Genomic DNA, 24168 nt, shown 5'->3' on the forward strand with positions numbered 1-24168 from the left:
CCCTTTCCCCTCATGCCGGTCTCCCTCCCCCCGAGCCCCGAGCCCTTTTTCCCCCTTATGCCGGGCTCCCTTTCCCCTCACGCCGGGCTCCATTTCCCCCGTCCAGGCTCCCTCTCCCCTCTCCCCTCACGCCGCTCCCCTCGCCGTCCCGCCCCGCGCTAGGCCGCGGAGGCCATTCGGCCCGTGGCGCGGGGCGGGCGGGCCGGTCCCGCCCCGCTGAGGCGCAGGCGGCGGCCGGCGCTGGTCGCGGTGCCGGGAGCGGGGCAGCGCTCGCCCATGGCTGTGTGCATGTGCCAGGCCGTGCTGCCGGCCCACGCCGGGCCCCGCGGCGAGCTGGGCGCGGGGCCGCTGCTGCGATGGATGGACGCCGCCGCCTGCCTCGCAGGTACGGCCGGGAGGGGACAGGGGAGGGAGGGAGGGCTTTGGAGGTCGCGCCGGGTCACAGGGTGAGTGGGGCAGGTGGAAGGGGCCGCAGGGGCCATCCTGTCCCTTCTCGGGGTCACCGCAGAGCAGGGATGCGTACAGACTCTGCTGGGACGGGCCCGGGGAGCTCCGCTGCTCACCCTCTCTGGGCTCGCTGAAGAAGTTCTTCATCATAGAATCACTGAACACCCCACAGGGATTCCCCCAGTCCAGCCCCTGGCCCTGCACTGACACCCCAAAATCCCACCCTGTGCACCCCTGGGAGCGGTGTCCAAGCGCTCCTGGAGCTCTGGCAGCCTGGGCAGTGCCCCACGAGCCTTTTGGGGGAAGAAACCTCTCCCAAAATCCAGCCTGACCCTCCCCTGACACAGCTCCATGTCCAGGTGGAGCTTCCTGGGCATCATTGCCTCATGTGACATTGCTGGGCAGCCGAGCAGAGCCTGCTCCGCGCCCTGACACCCTCTTAGGGTACTTGTACAAGGACATTCACCTCTCGCCCACCTCTGAGCACACCCAGCTCCCTGGTGAGGAGGATGCTCCAGTCCCCAGACATTCCCGGAGCCCTCACTGGACCCGCTCCAGCAGCTCCACGTCTCTCTCGAGGAGCCCGGGAGATATGGGGTCCGGTTAGGAGCAGGCACCACGAGGGTGAGGCGTCAGATGGCTCGGGAGAGCGAGGGAGGCGATGGAATGTGAGGATCAGGAGAATTTTAAAAAGGAGCAGCAGAAGGGAAGAAAAGAGGTGGGAAAAGATAAGCTAGAGAAGGAAGAAAACTGCTAACTAATTTAAGACTATTGGTACACGTGTGCCAAAAAAGAAGGAAAAGCGCCACTGCCTTGGCAGGGGAATGGACTAAATGGTCTCCGCAGGACCCTTCCAGCGCTAACTATTTTGGGATTCTGTGGAACAGTCACAAATCCAACCAACTCCGCGCCTGACTGTATCCCAGCTTAGAAAACTTCTAAAACCCCCTTCTCTAACTTGTCGAAGTGACTTGTGAGCGCGGGCGGCAGGGGAAGCACGGCGAGAGCCTGGCAGCGAGCTGCGCTCCCGGTGCTCGCCCCAGGGCTGCCGGCGTTCCGAGGCTCCTGCCGGGGTGCCGAGGCTCCTGCCGGGGTTCCGAGGCTCCTGCCGGGGTTCCGAGGCTCCTGCCGGGGTTCCGAGGCTCCTGCCGGGGTTCCGTGGCTCCTGCCGGGGTTCCGAGGCTCCTGCCGGGGTTCCGAGGCTCCTGCCGGGGTGCCGGGATGCTGGGTGGCTGTCCCCGGCGCGGTGCCCGAGCGGGGCTCACACCGACATCCCGGACCCGCAGCTCCCCCGAACGAACGCGCCTCTTCTTTCAGGTTCATGGGGGAGTGATTCCGTTTCAGGCCGTCAGTGTTTTAACTCTCAGCAGTGCTTTTTGAAAAGGGACTGCGATTTCCCCTTGTATTTTCAGATGGAACTATTCAAGTATTGGTATAGAACCTCTGATTTCTCTGAGCTCCACTTGTGATGCTCATTAAAATTGTGGTGCTGCTTGGGAGTGAGAACTGCGTGCTGTACAGTGCTATTTTCCAGGTTCCCTCTCTTGCCTCTGTCACTCAGGACTTTGGAGCAGAGGTTCTCTGTGTTTATACAGCTCCTACTTCACTGGAGATCTACCTTTTGACTGGAAGCTCTAGGTGCTATGGTCAAATAAATAATATATCATATTAACTTGCTATAAAAACTATCAGGTGATTAAATATTAACAGTAAATAAGATATATGCCTTTTCCAGATTAGCTTTCATAATTAATACAAAAAGCGTGCCTTCTTTTTCACAGCATCCCAGGGAGATGAACAACAGTTCAAATTTGAGTAAAAACATTTCACAGTAGATGAATTCTGGTTTTGAATTTTTAAAATCTTGTTTTTGTTTGTTTTTATTTAATTTCTCCATTTTTGGTGCAGTGCAAAGGACAAATACTTAGCTGCTGTCCAGTTTTGTGAATGAACTAATAACCTAATGTTTTTGCCTACTACTAAGCAGGTTTTTCTCCTGTATCTCAGAATCCTCAGCTAACATAAAACTTCCTACTGAATCACCCTAGCTGATGCTCTCCCTCATGTTTTGAGGGAGAATGATGAGCTTTCTTTGAGCTTGCCAACACTTTGTGGCTCTTTCTTTCAAAATGCTTGTTAGGGCTCTCTTACAGAATGCGGATTTTTAGAAAAAGATCTTAGATAGAGGTTTTCAAACTGAGTGAGAGAGTTGCTATCATCTAGTCTTGCCTCTATGATGTTACCCAAAAATATGATCACCCTTTACAACAAAACCACGATAAAAAATGTTAACTTTAATCTTATTCAGCTTCTTTTTTTTCCTAAGGGGCGCAGTGCAGAGTTGCATTATGGTGTTCACAGGAAGAAGCAGGATCTGCTGCATGCAGTCCCTGTCTGTCAGGCACCAGCCCACAGGTGAATAGCTCCCTGCAGGTGCAGAGTGGTAACTGTGTGCCCCTGTGTCTCTTTTGAAGCTGAGAAACATGCTGGGGTGTCCTGCGTGACAGCGTCCATGGATGACATTCAGTTTGAAGAGGCTGCCAGGTACACAAACCAGCTGACAGCAGTCAGATGTTTTCATTCTGGAGATTCTTGTTTGGCAGAGATAAACATGGGAGACAGCAGACCCGTGGACTCACCACAGTCACAGGGCTAAGTCTCAAAATTGTCTTTTTCTGCTTGTGATAGCCTGACCCACCCAGAGAGCAGATCCATTCCAGAGGGCAGAAATAAAGTGTTGTTACCTGGACTTGGCAATCGAGATGCCTGGTGACAAACTGATGGCCCAGTGCTCGCTGGCTCTAGTGAATGGCTGCAGTCCATTGATTATCTCTCTTAAATAACGAATACACACCTATAAAACTTACTGTTATTAATGTTTTTATTGTTGCAAGTTCTCATTTGGTCAATTTCTTAGTATCTTTTTCTTTCAGCTCTTTTAGAAAAAAAGAGGAATGTTTTACATTCACTGAGCATTGAATCGACTGGGTTTACAAGATAACACAGGACTGAATTTGTTTTAACCATTTTTCATACTTTTCAGTGGGATAAAAGACACTGTAGGAGAAAATAAGACCTTTATTCCTAAACTGTGTCTTTACAGAAACCTAAAGCCATGACCCTATGGGTTTTGTGTGGTTGTGCACGGTGCAGTCTGGGAATTAATGAGTGGTTAGATGGGATAGCCCTGGCAGCACAGAGCAGTGCACATGCAGTTACTGTGGCTGTGAACAAAGCAGCACTGGCTGCCAGAGGCACAGCTTAATTTGTCAGTTTAAACCTGTTCATGGCATGAGTGTGAAATAAGCACCCACTTGACTTGAGACTGTTCAGACTGTCCGTTAGAGTAGGAACTAGAACCAGTGACAAAGAGAATGTGATTCTACTGGATCTAGAACTCAAAAGAGAATTTGTTGGTCTGTTTCATAATATTGAAGTGTTTGTCCTGCCTGGAATTGCTCTATGTTTTTAGCTTTGTCCTTAAAAAAAATCCTGCCTGGGAAAACTAATCAAAGTCAGGGCAACGTTTCCCTTTCAGGTGTAATAGTTCAGACTGAGTATCTTCAGAGCACTTTTCTGTCTTGTTTCTTGAGGGCAGAACAGTGCTTCTGGAATATCATGAAAATACTTTTCCTTCCAAATTTGTTTCCAAATATTCCTAGTTCCTCTTTCACTTGTAATACCAATGTTCAATTTGTAACAATAATTTTGGGGACAAATCTTGTAACTGTGAAAGAAATAATTTAAGAAATTATTTTTCTCTCTCAGGTCATCCCTAACGTCCTTCGTATAGCTTACTGTGCAATTTCCTAAATTTTGCCAGATTTAATTAATCTTGCATAAATAAGAGTTCTTGCTGCTCTCTCTGGTAAATTAATAAGATGGTTTTTAAGTGACTTACTGTAAAGTTTATTTACCTAAAATAGATTACTAAATCTTCTGCAAGGATTAAGTCTGCTGTGCTTATTTGAGCTGAGATGTAAACAGAAATTGTCACAAATCTATATAGTTCAAAACTTAGTTTTGTACCATGATAACCTCTTCCTTTTCTTGTAAAGCACAGCAGTTCAGTGGTACTGATTTTCAATTACATCTGATTTTAAATTACATTTATTTAGATTTTATTAGTGTTCTGTATGTGAATCACAATCAGTTCTTTCTGACAGTTCCATTCATCAAGTTTCTGACAGTTTTAAGTGGAAGTGTGGTGCTGTGTGACTTCTGTGCCTGCATATCTGTAGTTCTGAGCACTCCCCTTTCTTAGCTGTGCATTTGGGGGCAATTGCCTTAACAGTTTTGCCTTTCCTTTGCAATGAACAATGCAGAAGCTGCCTCTGAGCATCTTCTGCAGAAGCTAAGGAGAACTGTGCACCTGCAGATGGTCAGTTCTTCCCACTGACCATTTCCCCTGCCCTACTACCCAAAGGATTCCACTTCTGTTCTTAGGTATGAACAGGAAAGAGAAAATTGTCGAGTAGTTTGTTGTTCCTCTCAGGTCCTGTGAAGGAGCAGGTTTCCTGTTTCCTATTTCCCATTCTGGTTCTTCAGTGGAATAAGCAATTTAAGTAAGCCTTTACCTTTAAATGTCAAAACTTCATTCATCTAAATTAGGAAGTTGTTATTATTATTATTATTATTATTATTATTATTATTATTATTATTATTATTATTATTATTATTATTATCATTATCATTATCATTATCATTATCATTATCATTATTATTATTATTATTATTATTATTTAAAAAATAAACTAGGGGAAAAACTGTGCAAAATCCTTTGCTAAAAGTGTTTTGTCAGTACCCAAGTGCTCTGAGTTAAATTTTACTTCAGTCTTGGCTGTAATTAGCTCCACTTTGCTTGCCCCAGGACTGCTTTTTAGCATTTGTAGCTCAGTTTGAATTCCCTGGAGGCAGTGGCCTGACACCCTGCACATTGTGTCCTTTTACTTCCTGCTCAATGGGAAAACTTGAGGGCAAGCTGCCTTCCTTACACCCTCTCAGCACAGCTTAGGGTTGGGATTTGAGGGGTTTGGAAACAAAATTTGCTCCTGTTATCAGCATGGAGCATTTAGGAATTCAAGAAGGAGAGAAAATATATAATCATTTAAATTTGTTTTGATTATATAATAAAGCTAATTTAAATATAATAAATAATAAAATAAATAATGTAATGAAAATAAATAATGCAATAAAAATAGTACATAATATAACAAAATCACAATAGATAATAAAGTAAAAATTCTGTTTAGATATTTTGTGTGGGCAAATGGGGAAGAGTAGTTTTCAGAGGCATGATGTTAGCACAGAAGGGACAGGTAGTCCTGTTCTTGGCCAAGACTTGGAACACAAACTCTTTCCCATCCTTTAAAGATGTCCAAGAGCACTTTTTGTCCTGGGGCTATCTCCTCATTTGCACATACCTGTGGGCCAGAGGTGCATGTGGAGTATCTCAGTCCTTTTGCAGATGTACTCCGTGTTTTGGTGCAGGATGTGCTTTTGAGCAAAAGCCAAAATTTCTGGGTGTACCTGGAGCACACCTGCTGTCACAGACACCAGCAGAGAGAAGGAATGTTGCCATTAAGGTTATGCAGATCTCTAAGCGGCTGTAATTCTGACTGGTGAATAACAGTGTTAAACTGAAAACAGTGAAAAATTCACTTTCTTTCAGTGAATTTTCAGTGCAGTGTGAAGACACAGTCTGATTAATGAGATTATTCACTGCTTCTAGGAGTACACAGAGAGGCAGATTCAGGCCCTTACAAAGCTGCATGTTGGCATGCTATAAGGTCTTACTCTTCTTAACAGGGTTGGACAAATTATTGCCATCAGAACAAAGGTGAACAGAGCATTCAAAACTAGCATGGAGGTAAGAGATCATCACTCTTTTTTCTAAAGATATTTAAGGAGTAGAGCAGAGGTGGGAATAGCCCACACACAGCTTGGGTCTTTATTTATTGCAGATATTTGCAGATATCTGAACAATAACACTGCCTAATGGCACTGCTTTCAGGGTGTTACAGTTGTGTGTTTCCCATAAAATAATCCATGTCAAAGTAGCAACTGGGCCCAAAAAATTACAGCCTTTGGCAGGTGTAGTAGGCATGATAGGGTAGGTGGTGTTGGTCCACGAGGTATTGGTCCAGGCCAGATCCACTGAACAGGTGGAGTTCAAAGCATTTTTAAAACTTCTGATACAAATGTGTGTATCTCAGGAGTCACATTATCTTAATCTTCATACTGTAGTAAGTATGCAATGCCTTGCCCAGTCACTTCAAATGAGAACTGAACTTTGGGGGTGCTTTTTTGTGCATTGTGTCTGTGTCCAATTCCCATTATTGTTAATGGAGTAAACATCTCCCAGGTAATGTATTCCAAAAGTTTCTGAAAATTAGGAAAAATCAGAATTTTGATGTATGTCAGGCCTATGCCACAAGATCAAATCCAGTGTTCCACATTCAGGTGTTTCATTGTGCCTTGCACCTCTAAACACACTTTTTTTGCATGTACAGATCTTAGAAAGTGATTCAGATGGGGATTCCAAATGCCACAGAAGTAAATGGAAGGAAATATCCATAAAATTACATCTAAGTTTTGTAATTTTACCCTGTAAGTGATGCTAAACAAACATAAAAGTTGCTGTATTAAAGAACCTTTCAGAGCTGAGTTAATATGATGACCAGAGATGTATCAGTGATTAGAGAAGATTTTTTACCTTTTGTCCTTTTAGGTGTAAGGGTCTGAAAAAAGCTGCACTGTTTTGTCTCAAATCAGTTGACAATGATGTAAACACCTTTTTTGTCTCCTTCCTCCACCACCTTCTTCCTTGTAGGTTGGCATCAAGGTGACAGTACAAGATGTTTTGACTAATGCTGAAAAGATTGTGAGTGTGGCATATGCAACATATGTGGCCAAACCAGTTGGTGCTGGAAAGGTATTTTTCCTGTTTTCTCCTAAGCTTCGAGTGTCTGAGTTTCTGTGAAATAACCTAACTTTTCCAGTTGTGACACACAGCAGAAACACTGTTTATTCTGATCAGTGACAGGAAAAAAGCATGAAGTGCAGACTTTATAAGACAGAATTTTGGGGTTTTTTTTTCCCAGTTCATTGCTGTGAAATGATTAGGTTGTTGTTGTTATTGCTATTAATATTGCATCATCATTACCATTATTATTATTAGTAGTATTAGTATTAGTATTATTAGTATTATTAGTATTATTAGTATTATTTCCATTTCCATTTCCTTTTGCACTTTTGTTCATTACAGAAGTGGGGTCTTTGTGAGGGCTGCAATATTGACAGGGGCAAGCAGTGGAAGAGAGATCCTTGTGAGTCTCTCTTCTTTTCAGAAGTTGATTGCAGGGTGGGATTTTTTATCCTTCACTTCCCCTCTTGAGGAGGTTGTTCAGACAGAATACATTATTTTTAAGCTCACTTCCAATCTAAATTGGAAGCCATTTATGTTGATTAGTTTTCACGCCAGGGCTGTTTCTTCTCCCCAGTGTTTGGGTCTCTGGAGGTGTTTGGAAATCAGTCACAGTACCATTGGCCTTCACATCACTGTGCCAGGAAGGCACAGTCCTTTTAAATTTTCTTGTAAGGAAGGCCAAACACTCCTCAGACTCTCTTAATAAACTCTTTTACATGTGAAATCCTACTTTTTTGATTGTGACTAGCATCATGGATCTGACTCTCCTGTCTCACTGTCACTGTTAATGACAGCACATCTGGCTGCTAAACATCCACTAGAGACTGGCAGAGTCATCCCATGAGTAATTAATACATCCAATCACTACTGCTTTCTCCTCTGTGAGGATATGGCACAGTTTGGAGAAGAAGCAGACTGGAGCAGTTTACTAAAACTAAAGCCCAGCTCTTGTCTCTGAATGGCCAATGGCTAAATTGCTACCCTAACAGCACTAAAATAGTATCAAGTAAGAATTGTTTGTTTGATATCATACTCATAACATCAACCTGTTTACCTTTTGCCCACATTTCTGGGGAGATTAATTTGGGATTAAATTGGTGATGATTAACTAAGATTAGGCTTAAGACAGGAATGTCCCAGAGGGAGTTTGAGAGTTCAGTTCAAATTCCATCACAAACTGAAGACTCAGAGACATTGAAGAATAATTTTTTTCAAATCCACTTTTCCGAACAACTGTTTCTAAAACTGTACAGAGAGAATCTCAATATACCTTCCATCTTACTTTTTTAACTGGGCCATCTGGGAAAATCTAGGAAGCTCTTGGAAAGGACTAGAAATGAGGCAATGAATCTGCAATAGGTTTATAGGGAAGAGTCAAAAGTTGAGAAACATCAGTGGAAACACTGCAAGACACAAAATGTTGAATTTGTCTGTGGTGCACTGCTTCATGCAGTATTTTAACATTTCTGAGGCTAGGCCTTCTAGACAAATCTGACAATTGATTGCTCAGTGACACCTGTGCTATAATTATCCAAATGTAGTAATTTTCTTAAGCTAGTACAAGTTTGGATGCAATTTGTCATTGAACTGACATATACAGGAATTTGCACTGACACCACTGACCAGTCAACTGAATTATTTTTCTGGTTCAAAAATTCCATCCTCAAACATTTATATTAAGTTCATCTTTTCCTGTCTTCTTGTTTTAATTTTCCTTAAATGAGAACTGTCTTAGTGTTCATTTTTCTTAAATGAACACTGTGTTCTCTCATTGATGTTTGTATTTAAAAGCTGAAAGCAGATTGTCACTGAGTTTTAATAAATAATAATTCTGAAAGGATCACACAGAATCTCTTGAGCTTTAGACTCTGTGCTTGTTGTATTGATAAGCTTGTCATCTTGGACAACTGATAGCAAAAAAGTTGTAGAAAATGCTGATGCCATTTTAAGTTCAAAGTGCACTTCGTTAGGATTGTGAAATTCAGAACTGTTGTGCTGTTTTCTTCTCCATTTGCACAGGTTGAGTTAAAACCTGTGGAGCTGCTGTCTGCAGAAGATCACCTGGAGCACAGCCTGGCTATTGAGAGGAGAAGAATCCGCCTGGGCTATGTCCAGGTCTTTCAGAAGCTAATGCAGGAGAGCAATAAGGAAGGTGATTTCTGTACTCACCACAGAAGGTGGAACAAACACTTATGGGCAGCTGGAAGGAAGGAAGAAAGAACGCAGATAAAACATCTCCCTGGGGTTGTGTGAGGTAGAAATGTCTGTGCCAGATTTGTGGTTAGAGGTATGTTAGGCAGTTATTCTAATAGAATGGTATGTCTTTGTCTCTCAGAAATTACAGATTTAAAAGTGCAGGGTTGAAGGCCAATATAATCATTATATAAATGTGAAATGCAAATCTTCAGGAAAGTTCTGTGTGTGAGGTTTCACAGGTCACACAGAGCTCTGCATTACAGCAGTGAACTTCTGTGACACCAGTTGTGATGTAGACAGAAGCATGAAATTCACTCAGGCTTATGGCCATGTCTTTGCAGAAAGCAAAGTAAGAGCTATGTTTATGCCCCAAGATGATTCCCAACAAGCAGAAGTTTCATTATATGGAGGTCAAAACAGGTAAAAAAGTTAGAAAAGCTGAGCAAAGAAACAGGTTGTTCCTTATTTATGGTAGTAATTTCTGTTCTTAAAGAAAGTTGTGCTCAAAAGTTGTTCTGTTCCCACACAACAGAAATTACTCAGAGCAGTTAAGAAAATATGCTGGTATTTGGAAAATCTGAGCTGTAGCTCCATGTATAAATTACAGGCATTATGTGTCGTTACTGAGGAGAGATTAAACCTGTTATAAACAAAGATCAAGCCTTAACAATTTAGTAAGACTTCACAGAACTGAAGAGTCTTGTTTGGTACAAGAAAACAAGCTATTTGTCTTCATGGTAACTGTCTCACAGGGTAGAGTTTAATAACTTGAGTGACAAATCAGAGGTCGATGGGTTTTGTCTCCACTGCCTTTCCTGGAAACTTCTTTGAAGGATATTATTGTAGCACTAACTCACCTCCTTAAGGAGACAGAACAAGCAGAGTGGGAGAAGAAGGAGAGAACATTGTGTGTAAAGGCTGCTAGGTAGCAACATGTGTACAAATCATACCCTGAAAGTGAGGTTTATTTGACAAGTGGTTCTTAGGGAGCAAGTGGGTCCAAAGTACAGGTTAGTCATATGTCTCCACACACTTACATAACCACCAAGTTAGTTAATTATGGCATAAGTCAAAAGTACCTAGCACAGATAGCCACTTTTAGAATTACTTGGTTTTATCTCATGCCTAAATCTTTTGCTGAGAAACATCACTGAAAAGAATTGAGATTAGAGTGAGGATGCATGGCTAAACCCTTGAAAGTGACATCAGAAATGCTCAGGTACTACAAGGTGATCACTGGTCCAGATCCTCATTTGTCCCCTCTGTTTGGTGTTGTCTCAGGCAATCACAAGATTTGTAGCAAGGTGAAATAATCACGTCCTGCTCTAACCTTAATTAAGCATATCTGTACAGGTACCCATCACACACAGTGCAAAGCCTTTGACAGACATTTGGGTCGGTGTTGAGCTGCTCTGACAGCTCCTGATGGGGCTGTGCTGGCAGCCCTGAACACCCTGAACAGCACACACTGGGGCTTTGGCTGCTGCTGACCCTGACACAGGGACATGGGACACAGGAGCTGCTCCTGACAGAGGGACACAGGGACACAGGACAGGAACTGCCCCTGACACTGGGATGTGGGCATGCACTGAGGGCTGGCAGCAGCAGCAGCTCCTGGAGAACAGAGCAAATGTTCAGCCTCTTGCTGCTTCCTTTGCAAACCACAAGGCTCTTCTGTGCCTTTCTGTTTTCTTCTTTTCACCAAGTCTGAAGCAAACTGCTCACTTCACTGGGCTTTTTTTTTAATCTGAAAGCATTCATTGATACATTGGTGCTGTATTTCAGATACTTGTGAAGAGAAGGATGCCGTTTCAACTGAACATACTCACATACAGAGCACTGAGCTTGTCCTGCCTCCTCATGCAAACCATCATGGAAACACTTTTGGTGGCCAGATCATGGCTTGGATGCAGACAGTGGCAAGCATTTCAGCAAGGTACTTCCCTACAGCATTGTCTCTGCATGTGGTTCTAAATGGACGTGCTTTTAATGTTAAAGGTTTCACAGGGATTTATTTTATGAGGAATATAGACCCAGGCCCTTGTGACTTTTCTTCCTCCTCACGTTACACGAGGCCTTTGAACTATTTATGTGGTACATCTCCCACAGCATGCCATGCCACTGAGAGTCAGGCATTATTCTGTTCCACATAGAGACCCTCAGGCAGAAGAGGCTGTCATACCTTCCTGGGAATCTTTGCAGAAAGCCAGCACTGGATACAGGAACAGACACCTGCCCTCCTTGTGCTTGGTGCAGTGTTTTAAAAACAAAGTTAGTTGTTTAATCAGGGTAAAACCAATACTGACCCTGTATCAAGTGACATCCAAAAATAAGCAGCCTTCTAGAACTTAGTCTGCAGATATTCATGATGCCAGAAGAAAAATCAGTCAGAGAAAGAGGATCCACATAAACAGGTTTTGTTTTGTTGGTGTGTGCACAGAATGGATGCATAACCCTCAGCAAGTCACTTGACCTTTCCGTGCCCCTGAGTTGCACGTCCTATGGCTTGCAACAATTTTAGCAGTTTAAAGAGCTTTAGAATCTTCAGGTAAAAAGAACAAAGTATGTTTTGTGATGCTGCTTGTCAGTGTGACCCAGGCACATAATCATTTGATTCCTCTTCCCTGGAGTCAAACTGTTGTTTGTCTCCCTTCCTGTTCCTGGACACTGTACAAAGCTTCTTTGTAAGCAGCACTCAAGTTTCACTCTGAATTCTCCTTGCATACCAAGTGACCTAATTCACTGCAGGGACGTTAGAGATGTTCTCCCTTTTTATCTTTAATAATTAAATGACTTCTCCATTCATTATTCATATGGTTTTGATTTGTAGCCAGTGGTTGTACTGATAACAACAGATTTTCTGTAGTGGTTGGATAAACAACTTGTTTTAGTAACAACAGAGTGCACTGACCTTACCCCTGTGTGCAATTCCAGTGGCTTGAAGGGACTGTTGCAGATTTTTGCCATAATATGACTTAGAATATTTACTTGTTTTCATCTGATAAGTTTTACCTAATGTGAGGCACATTTAGATTTTAAAAAGGAAGAGGAACATCAGCAAATGGAGTATCGAACAAGTTGTCTTTGAACTAATTAATGTCAGACATTATTACTCATGTTGAAAATTTCAGGAATAATAGCTGGTGTCAGACTGGTTGAAAACAGAGATGTTGTAGTTTTTGCTTGAGAAGTAACTACTCTCACTGTGAACCCTTTGTGAGGCCACTCAGAGTTAGACCCCACCTTTGAAGGTGCCAGGTAAGAGTTTCTGTGGCCACAGGCTGTGGTGGAGGAACGGAAGAGGAGGGATAACCCTGGAAAAATAAATCTCTACAGGCATTTTAAAGGTTACTCACTCTCCTTCTCTTGTCCCCACTGCCTTTTTTTGGCTGGCCAATACATGAAAATCTTGCACATAGCAATAATACTATTTGAATATTAGTAATATTAACCTGAACTTGATGTATACTTTTTTTATTCCTTACATTTGCAATACAAGCATTCAGGGTGTACTTTTCCAGGAAGAAATGAATATTTAAGCCTGATTTCTGGTTTGTTCCTCTCCTCATCCTTATTGTGTTTGCATCTTTAGAGTGAACATTGTAAATAAAATCAACGCTTAGCATTTTAAATCAGAAGAACAAATTATTTTAATTTAATTACAAAGCAATTCAAATGTATTAGACTATTGAAGAGATGTACCAGTCAGTTAATTAGCTGCAGATAATTGTGTGCATTTAACAATACCGGTACATTAGTTTTCAAAGTGCAGTTGAGTTAAAAGCTAGGAGTGCTACAAAACTGTATTTTCAAATTTAGAAAACTTCACCGTGGAACAATCTATCCTAGATGTTCACATGGGCTCCTTACTGAGAGCAGTGTGTTGCTTCAGAGGCTAAAAATAAATGTATGTGTTGTATATTGTCCCCTCTTCCTGTGATGCAGACATCCCAGTAGAAAGTGAGGGGCTTTAACTGCATGCAGAACTGATGAAGAATCTTGATTTTTGCCTGCTCCAGAGAGCTTGGAAATGAGATTCTATTTGCACAGACTGCATCTGATAGCTGAGAGTTTTTTTAATTCCCATTTCATATCACACTAGCAGAGAGCATCTTAAAACAAGCAAAAAGTACAGATATTAAGACTAAATAAACTGGCATGGCATTGCTTGGACACTGTCCTTGGTTTTCAGCTTTTCTGCTCAGGTTTCCTTTAATTGTATAAAGGCTTTAAGGTCTGGCATTTTTACATTGTTCAGGAGCCTGCTCCCCATGCAGCCCTACAGAAATTAATGAAACCATGAGGTAAGTGGTAGGTAAGGGATTCATGGTCTGGCTTTAAGAGAGGGCAGTCTCAAGCAGTGAGAATTAATTGATGTTTGTAAAATGTGTTGGAAATGAAACAGCATGACATAAGTGGTATTATGAAGGCTGAAGCTCGAGTTCCATGCTCTTGGAGCTGAACATGCTAACATGGGGTAGATCTGTGCAATTTAGAGACCTTCCAGGTCCTGCAAACCCCATTTCTGTAGTCAGGCACCCTGGCTGTGCTTTTAGCACAGCTGTGTGATTTGGTCTCTCTCTCTGGCTTTCTGTTTCAGCCGCCTCTGTTGCTCACACCCCATCCTGAAGTCTGTTAACATGTTCAAATTCTGGGGGCCATCCTTCGTGGGTGACCGCCTGGTCTTCAATGCCATTGTCAACAACACTTTCCACAACAGGTAAAGCTCCTCATCTTGTCTCCCTTGGCATCTCCAGCACCAGCCTACACTCTGTGTTTCAGGTTTCATCAGTAGGATTTTCATTACTGAATTAATTATTTTTCAGGTGTGACTTTCAGGGATGTATCTCTAACTGCATGCATGTGCCTTTTCTTTGTTTCACTTTTATCAGTGGAAGTTTAAAAAAAAAAAATATTCTCTGACTTCTAGTTTAAAGATTTATCACCAAATCCCACTCCTGCAAATGTAGACAATAAATGTTCCTCTGAAATACAGGGATTTTCAAGGGCTGAGTTGCTCCCAGAAATCTGATTTTTCAGAAGATGCCAGCTTCTTGCCAGGATCCTCCCATCTGGGCATTTGCTGACAGATCTGGGCTCTATTTATTGCTCGTTTTTGCTAATGCTGTTTATCTACTGCCATTGTTTATTTTATTCAGAAGTGTGTCTGTCCAGACTGAGTAACTGATTTGCTGTGCTACAGAAGATGTTTGAGTCAGGATTCCTGCACACCTGGAGGCACTGCAGTCCTTTTCAGCATGTCTCTTCTGCTTCTGCATCACCTGTAGAGTTCAGTGATTTACCTGATCTTCCCTTTCAGTGTGGAGGTTGGTGTTCGTGTTGAGGCTTACAACTGTGAGGAGTGGATCAAGGACCAGCCACGGCACATCAACAGTGCATTCCTCATTTTTAGTGCTGTGAATGACAAAGGAGAGCTGCTCACCTTCCCCAGGGTCAAGCCCACGACACAGGTGAGCTCTCAGAGCAGGGTGGTCACCACAGCCTTCCTGGGGAAGCAAGGACCAAGCAGGGCACTGCAGTGCGTCTTCTGGCAGGAGAGGAGAGCTCCAAATGAAGTGTTTGCCCTCGAGTGAGAGGTTTGTTATTGTTAGCTTCAGTCTTCCAAAACTGAGAGGCTCAGTGGAGAGTCCTCATGACTAGAGATTCTGTGGTTGATGGGCAGAGAAGAGCAAGCTGATGTGTTTAGAGAGTTTTCCACTTGTCTAGATCTTGTGTAAGTTCCACTGACTGTAGATGAAATGTATAAGTATTCAGTGAATAGCTATTTTTGTAAACTCTTAACAAAGATGAGGAATAGAGTGAATAAAGAAGTCTGTGTGAATCAAATGCCATTATGTGGGTGGGCTTTTCAGTTCTTTGACATGGAGATCTCAGTTTGTGTTTCCCTGAAAGTGGTTCATGAAACACTTGAAACACTTTGAACACTATTGTTGAATTATTTGCTGTGGTGACACCTGTCACTAATTTTCCTGCTCCAGTTACAAGAATTTTAGAGAGCCAGTGTACGCAGAAATGAAATTATGTTTTAACATCAGGGACCTTGCTTTTTATAGGATGGGAACTAGACAAAGAAATCAAGGTGTCTTAAGTACTCACTGGGGCACTAAGTTTCACTACTGCCCTTTGCAGGCTGTCCCAAGAGGAGAAACTGACGTTGAAAAATAAAATTTTCCTTTGTACTTTGAACATCAGAGGATGATAAATTGGGCTAACAGTTTATTTGGTGGGTGGCACATTTATAGAGAGCTGAATGTGTGTGGTGCACTGGCCAGCTGCCACTCCTTCAGAACCAAAAAGCACTAGGAGGATGCTACAGTAATACAACTCCTCTATCACATTGGTTTTTTTCAAATTTCAGACGATATTGCTAAGGCATAAAGTAAACCACCAGTTTACTTGGGTTAGCCTGTGGAAAGGCCATTGCACCAAACATTATTTGCTTGTATTACTGCTCTGGCCTTTGCCCATCTGTAATAAATAATTTTTAGTTGTCTTTTTTGCTCTAAAATTATGTGTTGCTGTCTGGTTCACTTTTCATGCAGGATGGTGTGAGGAGGTACCACGGAGCTATTGCCCGCAGGAGGATTCGACTCACCAGGTACAGCTGGGCCACTGGCAGATCCTGATTTGAAAACTTAATTTTATCATCCTCTAAATGAAGTAATTGAACTCTCCGTAACATATATATGACTCTTATATGGCTTACATTTACAAATAATTTTGTTTCAGTGGCACTGAAATTACTAGAAACTACTTGTCTCAAAATTATTTTGCTCCGGAGGTTATTTTGTTTCACTGTCTCTCAGAAAGAAAAAGCAGTTATTGCAAGCCAAAAATTGATAAAGTACCTGTATTTAGAAGACACTTAAGCCTATAGAAAGTGATTTTTCCTAGCATACACAGATGTATAAAGAACCAATTTTTGCTACTATGTCTGTTTTTAATTATGTTTTAGAAAATGCATGCTATCTGCTAAAGGAGACAAGCCCTCTGATGCCTGGGAGACAAGCAACCAGGTAATCTGTAGGTGCATGAAGAGCTGTATTTGTGCACTTTTGGGGGTGTGTGAAACAGCTGTTCAGGCTGTGGCAGTACAGGTTGAACCTCTGAAGTGTTATGGTAGTTGTTAGGAATGGATGAATGTGTAACACGGTGAAATTTCTCTTCTAAAAAAGGGTATATGATTCACTACTGATGTAAGAGTAAGTTCAATACAAATAATAAAATAATGTCTTTAATACAGGTGCATGCAAGTGGTTCCTCAAGCAGATTTATACCTCAGTGTCCCCGGCTGTTATAAAAGCTGAATTCTGCAGAGGAAGTAGTTTGGGGTTTTGTTCTTTGTCTTTATCCAGCCATGGAATGTCTGAAAATTTGCAGTGAGGAAGCCATCTAGTAAGTGCTATAAGTGGGAGGTAGATAGCAACAGGGAGATGAAACCCTAAAACTTTGTTTCTGTGGAAAGAGAGGTGAAATCACATTTCATTCCCAGATTCCCTCACCAAGTGTCTCTGGTTTGGACAGGATGGACCATTGGCTGTGTCTGTGTCTTGCAGTGAATGGTGTTGAACCTGAATTTCGGTGGATTTATAGATAAGCTAAATGTTGTTTTAATGGCCAGTTTTTGTGGCCAAAGCAGCTTTTTTTTTTTTTTCTGCAAAACAACATATGTAAATATGCACACAACAATAAGAATGGCTTGATTAAGATTTATTTTCTGTGAAATCAAAACCTGTCAGTAAAGACTGTATTCTCTTTATAGAGTGGTTAAATGAGAACTCCATCCACTGTAGCCAAGCATAAAGAATGGATATATTTGCAGTTTCTTTGCTGTGAGCCTGCTGTGTAAAGTAATTGCCAAGATGGACCCAGCTTGGTAGCAAATAAGAGGTTAATTTTCGAGCAGATTCTAATTACTTAAGAGGAAGATGGACAAAACCATTATTTCAGTGGTCTGAGAGGTTATCTGTATTGTCTCCCTGGTGGTCAAAGTTGTTCCTCACAGCTTTATAACTGGAAAAGCTGAAAATAGTGTTTTGTTGTCCTTTAATTAAGATTGTTTTGCCAACAGCCATTGAGTGCATCAGGAAGCCACTAGAAGTGTTTTAATTCAGAAACTACTGAAGTGTGTGTTCACTTGTAAGGAAAATAAACATTTGTTTTCAGTTGAAGCATAATGATAGAAAAAAGAACAGCTCATTTCTGCAATGTTCAGTGAAATGTATACTTTTACCCCTCCATTTTCAGACATGTGTCTTGTTTTTCAGGCATATTTGAGTTACAGCAACATAGCTGCACTGACACACCTGGCAAGAAAACCAGGGTGGGACATAACCAAGACTCTGGATAATGTAAGTGCAGAAAATAAATTAGAGAAATCCAAAAGCAAAGCACTTCTCTGATCGTGAATTGGTGTTATAAGCCCAAAATCAGTGAGGAAACTTGTGTAAACCAGTTCCAGCAGAGGAAGATGCTGCTAGGAAAAGCAGAAGAAAGTCAAGGGAACACCTGGTGTTAACCCTGTTGCAGTGCATGTTTTCCGCACAGTGGAGAGACATCAGGCATCTGCCAAGGCTGTTTCTGAAATGTGGGTGGTGACTGCCAGTTTACCTCAAGATCATGTTAATCCAGAGGTATTTTGGGACAATAAAAGACTTTTGCATTATTTTATTGTGACCTCCTGTGCATCACAGGCCATGAAACATTGCTTAGTGAGTCTTGCATGTAGACAGTAAGATACTTGAGTAAGAGCAGATACAAATCATAAGGAATTCCAGTGATGGCAAAACTGCCAGTGCCTTGTGTAGGTTGTTCCAGTAGTTAAAAGACTTTCAGTGAACACTGCTATGCCAAATAAACAACAGACAACACTGGTGTTGGGAAAAGCAAGCTGGAACCAGCTGGGGGAGACAAGCAGAGAGAACAACTGGGGTTGTTCATCCTGAGGAAGAGAAGTACCTAAAGGGGGATTACAGGAAGCCTGGAGGGGGACAGCACAAGGGGGAATGACCCTGAAGTGCAGAGGATTTGTTCCTTTTTCCCTGCAGCTGGAATGACCCCAAGCTGACTAACAGTTTTTGAAGGTAAAAAATGGCACTCTGATGCCTTTGACACAAAACCACAAGACCTGTAAGGCTGTAGAGATAATCCAGCCTTGCCAATGCTCACTTAGCAGAGAGGTGTTTTGACAGCTGCACCTCCTGCTTTGTTTTGTGATTTCTCAAATCTAGAAGACTGCTAGAACAAAGTGATTTCTGTTCTGTGCCATAGAGGGATATTGATGCAGGCCTCCTGTAGATGCTTTTTAAAGCTCTTAAGCATTTAATTTTATACCAAACTTTACTTCAGCAAGGTGCTTGCTGGATTGTGTTGGTGTTTATTTCCTCTTCCAAGATAGAGGAGAGAATCCAATCCAGAGAAAGACAAAATCTCTGTTGTTGCAGAAGTGCAGCATAACCAAAAGATTGTTCATTTTTGATGCAGCAAAAAAAAAAACCCACCAAACAAACCAAACAAAATCTCAACAATGATGATGAACCTTAGGAATTTTTCATCACTTGAAAATGAAAATCTGTTAAACTTCTTAGGATTTGAGAACCAACAAAACATGTGAATGTGGGAATAAAATAACTCCAAACATTCTGTTGTACCCATCTTCTTCCATTGTAAGGGGTTTGTGGGAGGTGCCAAACCCTTCTTTAGTGTGTCCATTGTTGTGTACAGGTTATTCCTTTTAAATTCTCTGTGTTTGGATTTAGGCCTATGAGTAGAAATAGACCCAAAATAATCAAGGTAAGATAGTACAGGTGTGGGACAAGAGATGCAAAACTATGATTTTAAGTTAGTTCTGGGTGCTCTGCTTCACAGAAGAGAGCAAGGGAGAAAAAGGAAGATATTTTGGAAAGCAAAGTGTTGGGCTGCTCTAGGAGCAGAAGGGCTAAGCCAAGGTGTGGATGATTTGCCTGGACAAAGGCATGTGGCATTTCCCAGGAACTCCTGAGAAAATCTGCTCATCTCCCAAAAATGTAACATTTCTGCGTCTAAATGTTTACAGTAATAATTCTTCGTTTGTAATACATGCTGTCTTTTTTGTTTGTTTGTTATTCCCAGGTAAAGATCTGGACCCACGAGGAGGGTGCTGTGCTGTCATTCAAGGTGGAGATGCAGGTGAAGGTCCCATCCCACGTCGCCTTCTCCCTCCTGTCCGACTTCAGCCTCCGCCAGCGCTGGGACAGGCACTTCCAGTGAGCTCCTGCCCTCCCTGGGGTTCTGAGCCCCCCTGAGCACTCCTCTGACACAGACACTTCTCATGTGCTGGCACCTCGCTGCCCCGTTAGCAAGAAAGGGTTGAAAGAATTTTTGAATGTCAAACATTCATTAGTCAAAGTATGGGTTTTGCTTCTTCTACTGTAGAAGCAAAAAATTTGGTTTGTGTTAGTCTGGTTCCAAAATACAGTTCTGTCAAAAAAGAGGGACAGGACAGAGGTAATTTTTATTTTAAATTAGCACAGTTCCAATCCTAGACATGTGTATGTTAAAAGTGACAAAACCCCAAACAAGTAAAAAAGAAAGTTAAAAGTAAGAACTGAGGTGGATACATTCTGTGTGCTAGCTTTAAAAATTAAGGAAAGCCTGGATTCCTTCATGTTTGTGCTGTTGGGGACCCTGATGGACAGTTTCACTGTACAGTCAAAGCAGGAAATCAAGAACTGAGGTCCTTCAAAATGCATATTTTCAGAAAGATAACATGTTTGAAAGCCTGTATGATTGGAAACCGTTTTTTGAATGGCTCTGAAAAGTCTTTGAGGTTTTTTATGTACATTGTATGGTGTAGAGTAGTCATTAGAGACAGCTGAATTGAAATTATACTAACTTGATTTGGTGAAGCATTTTCACTTAGTTATTCCATCCTGAAAGATTTCTACCAGAGGGTGGGAGTGGAACGTTAGGGATATTTGAAAATCTGCAAACTCTACTGAATTTTCAGCTTGTAACAAATGAAACCTAAAGAAGTACTGTTGATGAGGTGCTGCAGAAAACCTGAGTTTCTCAGTCTCTGCCATGCTGCTGGAACATGGAAATCAAAGGTTGAGTGTCAGGATGGAGCCCGTTTGCCCTGAGTTTGTTGAAGGAGCTGCTGTTAAATGTCTCCACAGGACGTGCGAGGTCCTGCAGGCTGTGAGTGAGGAGGAGAAGATCTACCACGTCACTTCTGCCCCCATGACAGGCCACCAGCCCAGAGACTTCGTGATCCTGGTGTCCCAAAGGCAGCCCTGCAGGCCACAGTGAGTATGGATTTTAACTCCAGATTTCATGGCCACAGTCTGGTGACCTTGATCTGCCACCGGCTGACAGAGATGGCACTTTACTTTCCAAGGAGTGAGACTCCTTTGTTGATGCCTGATTTGCATTGCAGTGTGAAGGTGCAATGAAATAAATCCAGATCGTCACAAATTTTTAGCATGTGCCAGTATGGATTCTTTGATAGTGACTCTTTAGGAGTGGGCAAATAGGCCAGAATTTCAAATGGGCAAATAGGGAAAAAAATCATGCTCCAGAGAGCCTGTCAGTGGGCTGAAGCACCCAGCTGGAAGTTTGTTTTTTGTTTGTTTGAAGTGACTTTGTACTCTCATCCCATGCAATTACAGAGCTTTTAGTCAGGGAAGTGCTTGCAACCTCACATATTTATTGTATCTGTACATTCTGCCAAGTCCCTTGCTCATTTTAACATACCCTGCTTTTTAAAGTCTTATTATTTTTTATTAGATTTCCTTTTGTTCCTACATAGTGAAACATGGGCAAATTGAATCTTTTGGTGTATCTCACCTTTCTTTATCATGTTTCTCTTTTCACATTCAGTAAGTTAGCACTAAAGGCAGTATTCTGTACTGTGCTGGTTTCCCCCTCCATGAGGGGATTGAATGAGTTTGGATACTATTACCGTGGCCACACTATAAACCCTCTGGGTAAGGGCTTTTCCCTGATGCTGTAAAGGTGGGCTGAGGAGAGAAGGGTAAATGAAAAAGAAAAGGTGGGTAATTGTTCTCTGTCTGCCACAGAGGTCTCCTGGACTGGAGTCTGTGCTGAAGCCTCACTGAGACTCAGCAGAGCCCAGGCTTTGAACCAGGAGCGTTGAACACACCCGAGCTCCTCTGCTCTCCTGTGGAAATGGCATGTTGTGGTCACTTCCCTGAGCATTTCTAACAAGAGGAAGGGTGTGATGTTTGTCCCTGCCCTGCAGGGAGCCCTACACCGTGGCTGTGAGGTCGGTGACCCTCAAGGCGATGCCCCCGAGCCCGGAGTTCTGCAGGAGCGAAATCCTCTGTGCTGGGTTCCAGATCTACAGCAACAGCAGCAGCTCCTGCACCGTGAGTAGCCCTGCAGGGCCCCCTGCCCTGTGCCCCCTGCCCTGGGGCTGTCACCTCACCTGAGCTGACAGTCTGCAAAGGGAAAGCAAAGCCCCTCCAAAAAGAGTTCAGTCTGGGTGCGCGGAGTCTGTCTCGTCCAACCTGACTGTTAGAAACGAGCTCTAAACCAAGCACCGGAGGCTGCCCTGCCCCTCCAGGTCATTCACTGAGTCCTCTAGAGGATGTGCAGTACTGATCTCTGGTGGTGTATCTCTCTCTTTTCACTGACTACAAAGGCCAAGGAATTAGTTCAAATTAAATCCCTCACTTGAACTTTCATATGCCAGGAATCACACAGTCTGATTCCCATCTCTGGACCCATGCCAAGGGAAGGCTAAAACTTTGCCATTTAAGAAAACACATCTCTGAAAACTTTCAGCAGCTCTTGGTGGCTGCAGTTCCTTTTTTCAGGCAACAGCTTTGTTACAAAGCACACATATTTAACATGTTATACACAGTGTTTCTTGCTGCGCTGCTCTGTGCATTTACCTGCAGATGCTGGAGGATCTGAGAGCAGCGAGGACACCCAGATCACTGGAGTGCTGTAAAAAAGGCATGCTTTTTGCAAAATTATTGCCTTCAGTTTCAGAATCACTGTGTGCTTCTATTCACATCCATAAAAACTGTGGTACTCATCCAGGCTCTGCAAAAAAATGGCTAACTTGCAATCCATAGGTTTTTTTTTAATTTACTTTTGTTCAAACAGGTGTGTTACTTCAATCAAGTGACATCAGGAGTTATGCCTTACTTAGCTGCAAATCTTACTGGCTCATCAAATTCCATTGAAGACACTGCTATGGAATGTATAAAGTTCTTAGAGCTGAAAGACAGCGAGTGCTGATTTCTGAAGGGACATCTGAAGATTATCAAGCAGTTCTGCTTTAAATTCCTGCAAGGGTGTCGATCATTCTTCTGTAGGTTACTTTCTTCAGATCATGTAGTCAGTATTGGGCTTCAGCCTGAAAATACCTGGTGCAAGCATTTTCTATCAAACCAAGCTTAGGCCTTAGGCTCTAAATTCAATCTTTAATTTAAAAAAGATTAAGGAACAGATTCTGCTTCTGATTGCATTAATGAATTTTATATAAATGGAGGCAGAACTTGGCTCAGTAGAGCTGTAGTTCGTAAGATTATTTCACTGTTTTAATGCTACATTGAACAGAGTGGCATCCAGGCAGTTTTAAAACAAACACTTGTAATCTGCAGAAACAGTGCTACCAAGTAGCTTTGCCAGTGCTGTAACCTGGCTGTGCAGGTCCTTGCACACCCATTATTTATAAACTGATTTCAGCCCATGTCAATTAGTGTGTGCTTTAGTACTTGTCTGTTTATCTGTGGCTCCCAATAAATTATTGTTCCTGAGGTTACAGGCTCTCTACAGATTTCACTACAGTATTTTGGGGGTGCAGCAGGCTGCCCTGCAGTGCTGGTGGGTCCTGCAGGAGAGCTGTGAGCTCCAGCCTGTGCCACTGGAGCAACTCACAACAGCAACTCCTGGATGCTCCTCACCAGCAAACACATTGCCCTGGAGGGGACAGCTCCAGGGGCTCTGCTGGGCTGTCTGCTTTGTTTGCTGCTCCTGTTTGAGCTCAGAGATCTGTTCAGAGCCCTTTGGATCCTGGAGAGGACCCGGGGGTGAGGGGAGCAAAGCACAAGAGCTGCAGCACTGCCACACTCAATGTCACAGCAGTGTCACCACTGCCAGGGTGAGAGCTCCTGGGGCTGCACAATTCCCACTGGACACACCTTCAGCTGGCCCAGCAGCCAGACCAGAGCTGCTGCAGGGATTTGCAGGCTGCAGAGCCCCAGCACAGTGTGCAGGTGAGAAGTGTGGCAGGGGAGGCACCGAGGGGAGCCCTGGGGGTGTCACCTCTCCGGTGCCCCTGGCCTGTGGCTCAGTTTGGCACAGCTCTGCCTGCTGAGCTGCTCCACCGGGCTGTGCTTCACCAGGAATGCAGGGAGGAACACGGCTCCTGGCCTCTGGCTCAGCAGCAGGGACCACAGACCCAGATGGACCTGGATCAGCATTTCCCTGGTGGATAAAATGCAGCACCTCGCTCTAGGAGCACGGGCAGCCCCTCCAGAGCACGGAAGCCACCAAGGTGGTGCTTGCCCGCTCCCAGCTGAGCAGGGTCCAGCTCCCTGCGGCAGCAGCTGATGGCAGAGCAG

The 24168-nt window shown here is 43.1% G+C and overlaps 1 protein-coding gene across 1 annotated transcript; it reads left to right on the forward strand.

The window, feature by feature from the left end:
• The first annotated feature begins 199 nt into the window (after positions 1-199).
• ACOT12 (acyl-CoA thioesterase 12) lies at positions 200-23361 on the forward strand. The gene is made up of 15 exons (XM_056513826.1): positions 200-385; positions 2922-2991; positions 6256-6316; positions 7280-7381; positions 9395-9527; positions 11357-11507; positions 14172-14291; positions 14892-15042; positions 16135-16190; positions 16548-16608; positions 17860-17943; positions 19703-19836; positions 20749-20877; positions 21834-21960; positions 22706-23361. Exons 1-15 carry the CDS (start codon positions 277-279, stop codon positions 22838-22840), a joined length of 1623 nt encoding a protein of 540 aa, XP_056369801.1. The 5' UTR covers positions 200-276; the 3' UTR covers positions 22841-23361.
• The last annotated feature ends 807 nt before the right edge of the window (positions 23362-24168 follow it).

This window comes from Oenanthe melanoleuca, chromosome Z, assembly GCF_029582105.1.
Source record: "Oenanthe melanoleuca isolate GR-GAL-2019-014 chromosome Z, OMel1.0, whole genome shotgun sequence".
Taxonomy (NCBI): domain Eukaryota; kingdom Metazoa; phylum Chordata; class Aves; order Passeriformes; family Muscicapidae; genus Oenanthe; species Oenanthe melanoleuca.